At 36.4% G+C, this 12,010-nt stretch overlaps 1 protein-coding gene across 2 annotated transcripts in view; it reads left to right on the top strand.

Moving 5' to 3' along the window:
• The window catches only part of LOC127419469 (ephrin type-B receptor 2-like), a 110,526-nt gene that overhangs the window by 47,294 nt on the left and 51,222 nt on the right, over positions 1-12,010 (top strand). For both annotated transcript variants that reach the window (XM_051660878.1, XM_051660879.1), the window contains one exon: positions 897-1,581. In XM_051660878.1, coding sequence (XP_051516838.1) covers positions 897-1,581 — 685 coding nt within the window. The remainder of the gene's footprint in view (positions 1-896; positions 1,582-12,010) is intronic.

Below are 12,010 nucleotides of genomic sequence, written 5' to 3'. Positions count from 1 at the left end.
TTTATTTTTGCATTCCCTCGCAAAGTTTTATGTTCCCTCACAATTTTTCTGTGTTCCCAACTTCCCGCACAATACAGGTAACTATGGTTTGCCTTGATATATTGTAGTAACCATGATTATGTGGTGGAAAACATGGTTTTACTATTCTTATGTTACTATGGTTTTACCACAGATTCCATGGTTAAGCTGTGGATACTGTACTAAAACCATGGTAAATTTTCATGAGAGATAACCATGGTTTTACTAGATTAACCATAGTTGAACTATGGTATTTGTAGTGAAACCTTAGTAACAACAAAATTATGCATGTAATTATCATGGTTTTGTTTTTTCTTGTATTATTACTATGGTTTCACAATGATTAGCATAGTTCAGCTATGTGAAATATCATTACCATGGTAAATATTGTGGCTACTATGATTTTACTACAAATACCATAGTTCAGCTATGGATACTGTAGTAAAACCATGGTTAATTTATTGCAAGGGAACCCAAAAAAATTGTAAGGGAATGCAAAACTATTGTGAGGGGACCCAAAAATTTTGTGCAATGGGACACTTTATTTTTTTTATTTTTTATTTTTTTCAGAAAATAAATTACCTCCCTATCCTCTAAGGCGCTCCATGCTTCATTTACGATCTTTATGCTGTCTTTAAATTTAAATTAGGCTGCCTATCTTTTTAGAACAGCCTTTGAGCCCGGAGCATGTCCATGATGCCTTAATTCTGCCTACTTAGGCAGCTCACTAGGTTTTTGGAACAGAGCGAATGGGACTTTAATGATTAAAAATCAAAATTCACGTTCATAAATATGCAAATAGCATGAAAAACATGCTTTTACTATATCTGTAGCTACAAACATAGCTTATTTACACATGATCTGTGCTTTGGTTCCAGTGGGAGGAGGTGAGCGGCTACGATGAGCACATGAATACCATCCGCACCTACCAAGTGTGCAATGTTTTTGACGCCAACCAGAACAACTGGGTGCGCACCAAATACATCCGGCGGCGAGGAGCCCAGCGCATCCACGTGGAGATGAAGTTCTCTGTGCGAGACTGCAGCAGCATCCCTAACGTTCCTGGTTCCTGTAAAGAGACCTTCAACCTTTACTATTTTGAGGCTGACTCTGAAGTAGCCACCAAGGTGTATCCAGCCTGGATGGAGAACCCCTGGATCAAGGTGGACACCATTGCGGCTGATGAGAGCTTCTCCCAGGTGGATCTGGGTGGACGCGTAATGAAGATCAACACGGAAGTACGGAGCTTTGGGCCTGTGTCTCGTAATGGCTTCTATTTGGCCTTTCAGGATTATGGAGGCTGCATGTCACTCATTGCTGTGAAGGTTTTCTATCGTAAGTGCCCCCGAATTATACGGAATGGGGCCGTCTTTCAGGAGACCTTATCAGGGGCAGAGAGCACCTCTCTGGTGTCGGCTCGGGGCACTTGTATACCTAATGGAGAGGAAGTGGATGTACCCATTAAACTGTACTGCAATGGGGATGGGGAGTGGTTGGTACCTATCGGGCGCTGTGTTTGCAAGGCAGGGTACGAGTCGGTGGAGAATGGGACCATGTGCAAAGGTAGGTTTTGTTGATTATTGAATGTCATTAGTATTTGCAGTCATTTTATTTGCTTTTTAAGGATGCCAATCTTGTCTTCGGCCTGGCCTGGTTTTAATGCTATACTGTATAATGTGAAACTGTGCATTTTTACCTTACAGAGCTGTTTCTACATAAATCTTACTTACCAAACATAAAATACATTTTCTTTGTTGTAACTTATGTTGATCCAGTCATTAAAAGAATATTTTAGACTTAGATAAAGGATAATATAGTAGGGATGTGCTGGATGACTAATTTCACTGACGTTTAAACAGAAATTTTGAAGTCGACTAGTCTAAAAAGAAACCAACCTTCAGAAAACAGAAAAAAAAAAATTTTGTTTATGCGACCCATTTAAAATACTTCCAAATCCAAAGCTAAATTCCACTGTAAAGAGGCATTTATCTGCTACATGCTCACATTGCATTCTGATCATTGTACATTAAATATAGAACATGACATGCATTCACTGAATCAACATTAGCGAATATTTATCAGCCATATTTATTGAAAACAATTGAATGAATAGTGCAGGACCAATAGAGCAACCCAGCCTGTTGTGAACGGAATTCACCACGTAAAAGTTACTTAACATTAAAACAGTCAGGACATTGCTGAAAATAATTAGCTGGTAGACTAAGCCAAATCTACAAGAGAGAAAAAATGCACTGAAAAGCTGCGCGTATTTCACAATGTGTAGTCGTGCATTAGCCATTGATCTAATATGATAGCTGTTCGGTAAAGAACGTTAACCAATAACGGTTACGATGTAAAAAAAAAAAAAAAGTAGCCATAGGATAGAAAAAATAGGCCTGTGATGTAGCCTACAATAAACCTAATGTATTCTAAACATGACGTGAACACAGAATAAAAGATAGTTTAACCCGTTAAGCAGTCGGCATCTCGTTGAAAATAAACAGTAATTTTCTAGGTTTCTTACCCAAAAGCATACATTTTTTGATGAGCAAAATTAACAACGTGGACATGGTCACCTGAGGCTGCTATCCTGCGCTTGAAAAAGCCTTCACAGCGGAAAAATAACATCCAAGAATGCACAGATGTAAAGAAGACTCAAATGTGAAAACATCCATAGGGACTTTCAAACATTTGGAAATCCGATTCCTGCACCACAAAGTGATTTCATTACTACTTTGCTAAGTTTGCTTGTCTAGCGAGAGGACATTTTTCTGTGTGTCGCGAGTGAGAGAGGGAAGAAGCACGCGCAGCCTGAGGTGAAATGAAACTTTGTATCTACTCCAGATATCCTCTTTTTAAAATATGTAACATTAATATGACAGTAATTTAAGCGCAGCCTCTGTAAAAATATAAAGCCAAACTTAAATGTGTAAAAATGTTGATCAGCTTAATGGATGGAAATATTAACCGACTAGTAATTCCAGTGTCGACTAGCTGCATCAGAATTGTTTATTTGACTAGGCGACTAGTCTCGCACATCCCTATAATATGGTCGGCTGGTTGTTATCACACCTCAGACAGGTTAATCAGAACCCTGACACAAACCTAAGGGGTCTTGTATTGTCCTGAAGGGGTTTATTTTGCGACAAATGGCCACAGCACAGTTTGATATCATATCTACACTTCTAAAGCACTTAAAAAAAAAAGAAAGATGAATTGGATGAATTACGAACCTCTCAAAAGACATTTAAATAATGTATTCTCAGTAAACCTCTTCCATAGGACATGATACATGCAGATTTATTTAATTTACATTTATTCAGATGTGTATTTATGTAATGACAGAGAGGAAGAACATAATGTCCCCCCTGAATGTGCACGCACACACGCACAAACATCATGTCACAGAGTTTTACTATTGAGAGCTGCCCTGCAGGTAAAACACATTCACTGGCCTTCCCTCTCAAGCTAATGAAAGCCAGTTGAAAGACATCAGGCCATTGTGACTTTCTCTCTGCCTGTGTCTGTCCAAGTGCACCAGTTTTCTTCGGTCACACTCAGTGTTATTTCAGACTAAATGCATTATATACACAAATACTGTACACAATCAGACTTAAAGGGATAGTTCACCCAAACATGAAAATTTTGTCATAATTTTCTCACCCTCATGTTGTTCCAAACTTTCTTCCGTAGAACACAAAAGTTTTAAAGAATATCCTGGCCACTCTTTTCTTTCAACTCTTGTCAAAGTGATAAAAGTGGTCCAACAACTTGTGTGCTTTATTCCAAGTCTTCTGAAGCCATTTGTTTGAGAAACCCAAATCTCAAAGTCATTATTCATTGAAAATATTGATATTTGCTCTAGCTATTTGTATGCTCATGAGAATTTATGAGAGAAGAAGCAATGTCCAAGTGGTGAATGAACTTTTTTCTACTTGCTTCCAATCAAGGTATGAAATTAGCACCCACCACCCGCCACCCACCAAATGTAATTTTGCTTATCTACCCGCCATTGTGGCAGGCGACTTGTAAGACAAATCAGAGTGTAAAATGACAATAAATGCCTTTTGACACAAATATGCGCATTTCAAGAAGCACACTTGATTATAATTTGAAGAACAGATGAAAGAAAAGCCGCCGACGTGCGTGTGTGATTCGTTTTGTGTTCAGAGGTTTATTGGCACTCATGCACAAAGCACGAACATGTCTTGCGGAACATGCGAATATTACAAGTTCTCACTATTTCTTCTCTGTCAGTCATCTGAGAACAAATTGCAAGAATTGTGTCGTCTATAAGAATGCTGCATATAATCTCTTAGTGCATTGCATTGAGTTTCTGGGCTCAGCTGCTTGCCTATACTGTATATAGTATGCATCATCATTGAGGTGCATTCTGAATTTGGTCTTCCAATATTACTGTCTTGGTACATTAAGCCATGTTAAGCGTTTTTCACGTTAAACGTTTTTGAATGTCTCCCACATTTGAACTGTCATATGTGTTATAATTCAGTACAACCTCAGAAATAGTTCTTGAATGAAGTTTCTATTCAGTGCTTGTCTACTCTAGCCTCCGTTTGAATGTTGAAAAATTATCATTATGATAATAATAGCCTGGCATTATATGTTATATTTTATGTTATATTTTAAGCATGTGTATACAGGTAAAATATCGAAGTGGTTGGTAAAATTAGGCATGGTGGCCAAAAAAGTTAATTTCATACCCTACCTGTAATCAGTTTTTTTTTTCTTTTTCTATGGTGCTCAGTTTTTTTGTTTGTTTAGTTTTTTTAATAGTCTTCTCTGAATCAATTGATCCAGTTGCCAAAACTGGTCTAAATTGTTTATTCATAAATCAGACTGATCCGGTTCTCAAGTTGATTCAATACAGTTGAAATGGTTTACAGCTCTGTAGGGGAAGATTATCAATGAATTACAGCCCAGTCCTCATTCACTTCTATTATTTGAAAAAGAGTGGCCAGGATACTTCCCAAAATATTGTGAGCACGGCCGCAATGAGGGAGGGATTTTGGCAGAGTACTCCAGGGGACTGTTGACAGAATCTAAATTACTAATATCCCCCAATCTGGAGCAGCTGATAGATGGAAATCGGTAATATCCTGGGCGAGCACAAGTCAGAATTTCTCTTTTATTTCCCCTGGTGTTAATCCTCCTTGCTGCCACCTCTTTAATGACATGCCTAACTGACTAATTTGGAGTGTGCGGGGGTGCTGGAGACGCTTCGACACTGCCCTCCCCGGCGGGTTAAAAATAAAGCACAACTAATGAATCCCCCTGTGGTTGTTAAGCAAGGACTGCATGTAGACAAATGGATCTATGAGTTCCAATTTATGCCCCTGAAGAAAATACATAGTTGCAGCAATATTCATTAAAGCAAAGTAGGGACATAATGATATAATTGATAGCAAGCTTAACATAGTTCTGTTACATTGTTATACTGTATGTTTTGTGTTATTGTAGAATATCGGAACAGTGGTATACCACCGGATGCTTTATAGGGTGGTATAACTTCAAAAGCCCTATGTAAGTGATTTAATCTCACTTAATATATATATATATATATATATATATATATATATATATATATATATATATATATATATAAAAGACAAATTACTGTAGTAACACCATGATTAATTGCATTAAATTGCAATTATTGCTTCCACCAAAAAACATGATTACTACAATATTACTATAGAAAAACGTGGTTAATTTAACCTAGATCAGCTCTTTCTCTCAACTCTCTGACCATCACCGTGACCAAATCACTGCGAGGCAATCAACCTTTATATTTATTTGTATTTATTATTATAAGTAATATTAAATGAAATATAAAGAGTGGAGACAGGAAACTGGATGGGGAAAAGTGGGACAAAAGGGGGAATCGAACCAAGGTCTGTCCGCCTGACATCCACACCACCTTTACACACAATCCATTGAAGCAGTTTGTCTTTAATTTCTGTGTTTCACCAGACTATTTGAGTGCAAATAGCCACGTTGTGTGGCAGGTGCTATTTACACCTAGTGCAAATAGACATTCCAGAAAATTATACTTATAGTTTTCATTTAATGTTAAGTTTTCTTCACAAAGAAAATAATAAAACCTGGAAATTACAGTTATAATGCAATTCAATGACAAACGTATAAACGTACCTTTGTAGGCAAACAATGGCATCTTTATCATTTTGGATCCATTCTAACTGGTGTTTCTGTTAGCCAACTAGATAACTTTACCAATTGTGAGAAATTTAAATCAGCAGAATTTGCAACAAATGTTCAATAATCAAAAATCCAAAAGCACTGGCCCGTTGCAGTGACAGTTCCATCAACTGGGCCGAAACTCTATCACACTGGCCCCAGGCCATTGCACCATTCTTATTGTTAAGCCCTACTTTAGCCTATTGAAATATGATTAAACATGATCCAAAATTATAGGAACAGACTTACCACACAATTTGTGAAATAGCATTTAGATCTGTTTTATGCAAGGAATGCATCTTGTCTCTACAGTCATGAGCTGAGACTCAACCACACCTATTTAATAAGTAATTATAGTGGGTGCACTAATTCACTTAATCCTGCACGACCTTCCAACCCTCTCTGTTCTTCTCCAGATATGCACTACAGCCCTCTTGCTGTCTTGAAGTGTGGGTTTGTTCTCTTGCCAGTGATGGATATTATTGACCAGCCCTCTGAATTGCATTTCATAAAAAATTACATAGTCCTCATGCTTCAGTCTCTGGTTGTATTAACGTGTAATGATTATAAATAGTGAAATTCAATCGGGCACTGTTGCTCGCAGATGAATTACTTCTACTGTAAGGAATTGGACTACGGCCAGGTCCTCCAGTCATGCTTGCTTATGTCTCCAAATAAGATTAATGTTAGCTGAATTTGCTTATATTGTGTTATGGCCTAAAATCAATAATTCCTCTACAGAATGCTGCAACGTGTATTTGTTCCCAGTATGTTGAATTCTCAATTAGGGGTAATGGTTTTGTGATCTTGTTATCTTGTAGTTTCAATATGGTATTTTATTATCTAGGGAGTACCTTAGGCCTAAAATCCAGTGTTTGGTTTGTTGGTGTGTAAGTACAAAGCTAAATGCTTACAGTTAATCATGGTTGTGTATTCTTGTTTAATGTAAATCTGTTATATTTGCTATCCGCAATAGATCTCTACTGAAAAGTGTACCTATCTATCCTTTAATCTTTCAAGGACACTGTTGTCAGTTATGGTGGAGAATTTCAGATAAAAGGCAACACGGAAAACTCAGTGACCTTTGTGAAACACATCTGCTGTATAAAAGCTTTGGTTTCATCTATCTATTAGCTGGATAATGTGTTTAGATGGGTATAAAGGCACTATAAATCATATTGAGATACTATAACACTTCTCATATTCAGCACATGGAGGTGACGGTGTGCAGTTTGTCTATACCTCATCAGTTCACATTAATTTCATGACTTAAATAATTTTTCTGAAATGCAGTAAGAGGTACAAAAGGATCACCTTGGCTGCTTCTGTGTCATCATGATGACACATTCTGATTACAGAATATCAGGCATATGATATATTCAGCCTAACATAGGTATTGAATGTGTCTCTGGATTTAATCATATATGGTAGTGAATATGTGATCTGGGAAGTCCCAAGATGAACCGTGTTATTCGGCATGGCAGTATAGAAGGGTGTTGGAGCCTATCTGCAGGACTGACTTTATCAGGTACAGCTCTAATCTAATATCAGCAGCACATCGCTGCAGGGAGGTCGTCGCAACCTTATTTGTTCCTGTGTCACTGGATGTATTTCAATTTGTTTCACCACAGAGATCAATGGAAAGACACTGCAATCAAACAATACAAAAATCAAATCAGTTTGTTATTATGAAAGAACATTTGTACATGCAGAACAATAAAATCCAGAAAACAAATATATGTACAGTGTGTGTGTGTGTGTGTGTATATATATATATATATATATATATATATATATATTTGTATTAAATCAATATCACACGAGCAAGAGTGCTGTATGACACTCTTTTATATTTGCTCTCTTCTATTTTGTATGTTTGGATAGACACTGAATCTGACAATCTCAGTGGATTCAGAGCATCTAAAAGGGCGTTACCGCCCCCCAGTGGGCATTCAGAGTATGCCAGAGGACACTGAGAGCAAATTAGTAGAGACGGGGGTGTTAGGATACAAATGGGGGGCGCTTATCAGTCATGTTAATCAAATCTATCGTCAAGTTCCTTTTTGCATTAAAATGTTTATCTAGTTTCCATTATACGGGTTTTACTGCAGTTCATCTGATTTTGAGGTCTAGCGACGCATCTGAAGTATCTTGTTTAGCAGCGTCAAATAGACAGGTGAAGTCACAACCTCCGCTAATGCACCTGTATGGCTCTGTAAGTGGATACGGCTCAATGGACAGCACAGCGCGAGCATAAAGCAGGTGCGTTTTTACTCGCAGACCGGTCTCGAGCTCATAAACGCCCACCTCTGATCATTGCAGCGCTGCGAAAACCAGTGAGAAGCAAGGCGTGAGACGCGAAAACCATTTGAAGTCGGTACAGAATTCTACATGACCACCCTTGAAATTACTATAGTAACACTAACTGTACTTTAGGCAGAAATAGATTCATAATACATATTATCGTATCACTACTTCAGCAAATTTGTCATGGGCTACATAGGGGAGTGAGGGAATATAATACATTTTTGTTACAACTTTTAAATGTTTATATTTTGTATTTATTATTTTTACCTGTTTAGAGTAGGCCTACTGTTTGTAATTACAAAAATGCCATAATTTGTTTTATAGAAATCATGTTACTTCTAACTACAGTAGTGAAGAAGATCCATGCTTCTATGTGCTTACTATGATCTTGTTACAAATACCACTGTTTGTTGTCACAGTACCGATACCAGTGAAATTTCACGGTTCTTGATACCAATTTCGGTAAAACAGCAAAAATATGCTAATATTATAATGTGCTATTGAACACACCAGTTTAGTTATTTTAAATTATTTAATTAAATTATCCAAATTAATTTGCAGGCCTGGGTAGCTCTGCAAGTAAAGACGCTGACTACCACACCTGGAGTCGCAAGTTCGAATCCAGGGCGTGCTGAGTAACTCCAGTCAGGCTTCCTAAGCAACCAGTTGGCCCAGTTGCTAGGGTGGGTAGAGTCACGTTGGGTTAACCTTCTCGTGGTCACTATAATATGGTTCTCGCTCTCGGTGGGGCACGTGGTGAGTTGTGTGTGGATGCCGCAGAGAATAGCGTGAGCCTCCACACGCGCTACGTCTCCGAGGTAACGTGCTCGACAAGCCACGTGATATGATGCGCGGATTGACGGTCTCAGACATGGAGGCAACTGAGATTCATCCTTCGCCACCTGGATTGAGGCGAGTCACTACGCCACCATGAGGACATAGAGCGCATTGGGAATTGGGCATGCCAAATTGGGGAGAAATAATAATAGTAATAATAATAATAATAATAATTACAGTTTAATAATTATTATTTTCCAGAAAACATTTTTAAGTTTAATTTCATCATCAAAGTGGTGTCTAATCAATAAGTTCTTATAAGTTTTAACAAGTGAAAATAGAACTTTTCAACATGCCATTGCATCTTGTTTTGCCAAACTTTTATTCAACAGCTGTCTTACTTGTGATATTTTGATTTAATAATAATAATAATAATTATTATTATTATTATTATTATTATTATTATTATTACAGTGAATATTACATTTTACTATACAGTTGTAATATTTTTTTAAATTTTTAATTTAATTTCTTTAATTTCAAGCATCTAGATTTTATTTTGAATCGTGCTTTTATGACGTGTGTTTTTTGCCGGAAGGTTCACTTTCCCAGATAAATAGTTTGCGACATGGCCCAGTGTGATCATTGAAGACTTTTAAGTTACATCTGAAATCTCATCTCTTTACACTGGCCTTTGAGTCTGACACATGAAATGTAGGACACAGTTTTTGAGTGTTTGTATTTTAGATTACTGGTGTTTGTGTATGTGATAATTTTGAAATGTTATGATTTAAATTTGTATTACTGTGAAGTCAACTCTGTTGTTTTAAATGCGATATAAATAAAGATAAGTCGAGATTAAAGTGCAAATGCTGTGGTTTAATTATATAAATATATAGTTTACATGTGTTGCATGGTTCACTGTGGATTAGTGCTCTACTCTATCATCTCGTACAACGTGTATGATTCTCAATATCTGTGGAGTTTCTGAGCGGTCGAATTAATATATTCATTTAAAGTACGCAGCATTTCCACGGTAAGATTGCAGCCTTTAGCGGTTTAATAAATCACACTAGGACACGTCATGATTTTAATTTGATTATTTGTCTGTTTCAATGTAAAAAGAGTAACAGAGCATGCGTTCAAAATAAGCCTGTGAGCATTTTAAATCTGTCAGTCATATTGCGCGCTGGTACCGTATAGAGTCGGTGCTCGGTACTACCGGAACTGGAGAAACACTGGTATCGTTACATCTTTTTTATTTTAGTACCGACTTGGTACTGAAGTACTGGTACTTTTGACAACACTACCACTGTTAAAACTATACAAATAAATAAATAAATTTACATTTTCATAAGTATATGTAAATCCTTAAAAAAAAAAAAATAGTCTATGTTTTTGTTTGAGTGTAAAAAAATAGAACTGATTTTGTTTGCCTTCAGAAATTAAGAGATTACTCATTTGAATCAATAAGAACCTGATGAAAGGACTTCCAACTCAGTCACACTGTTAATTAAGTCACATAAATTAGGTGTTAAGTTTTACTTTTTATAGATGTTATAGATAACCTTACTGTTGTTGATACCAGTAACAACTCAAAATCAATGCTGTAATGTAGAATGAGCATTTCAGTGGGACAAAATATGCAATATTATTGGTCTTTTCACTTATTTTTGAAATATAACAACAATACCACTTTTATTATTAGTTTCTGTCTTTGCATTTTCATTTTATAGGCCCCAGATATAGCCCTTCATCTGCTTAAATTTAAGAAACACAAGGTTTGGTCTCACATTCATGAATTTATTAACAAAACTTTAAAATTATGCAATGCATCGAAGTTGCATTGAGCAAATTAAGCAAATAATACAAATATTGAGTTTTGTGTTTTTCTTTTTTGGTAACACAGTCTCCTCTTTCAAATTATGTCACATTATTTGTCTCTAAAGCTGATTTTTACAGCTTTAGAGACAAATCTTTTTAAATCCTCTGAAATCTTGTGGGAACTGAAATTCCTGGAACATTTACGAGGATACCGCTACAGGAGAATGAGTTCAATACTCGGACACAATCCCATAGATTGAATAAAGAAAACTTTGTCCAAGCTTAGGCCTTTTTATAATGTCATATTTATGTATTAATGACATCTAGATGAGACTAAAAGTATAATTATTTCCACTCTTTGTATAGCTGAATTTAATTATCATCAAAATACAACAAGTATGTGAAGTAAAACACTGACAATTTTAGTGTTATTTACATGTGTTTCACTCATTTCCTGTCATGTGTGTGCATGTCAAAATTGTTCCAAAACTTCCAATTCTTTGAACCCCAAAGGATTTGTATACGTCTTAAAAGATGTTCAAAAATATACTTTTTTATCTTTTAGATGCTGTCAGTATGTCAATATTGTACACTTCGGTGTCTATGCAAATGTAAAAAAAAAAAAAAGAATTCAATAAAGGGGCAATTCCCCCCACATTTTGAATTTTGGTGGCATTTTGCAGCAAATTCCCTTTAATATCTGACCCTGATTGTCACAAATTCTGAACTGCCATATTTGATTTGTGACAGTGAACACATGTGATGCTGAGATAAGGAAAGCTGTAAATGTATATCACATGCATACATACACCATAAAGATATTTGAGCTCCACTAAGATAACAGATGACATGTGTACCACCTTTCGTT

Source organism: Myxocyprinus asiaticus, chromosome 28 (assembly GCF_019703515.2).
Source record: "Myxocyprinus asiaticus isolate MX2 ecotype Aquarium Trade chromosome 28, UBuf_Myxa_2, whole genome shotgun sequence".
NCBI classification, from domain to species: domain Eukaryota; kingdom Metazoa; phylum Chordata; class Actinopteri; order Cypriniformes; family Catostomidae; genus Myxocyprinus; species Myxocyprinus asiaticus.
Note: the sequence above shows the minus strand (reverse complement) of the source record. Positions and strands in the feature narration are given on the sequence as shown.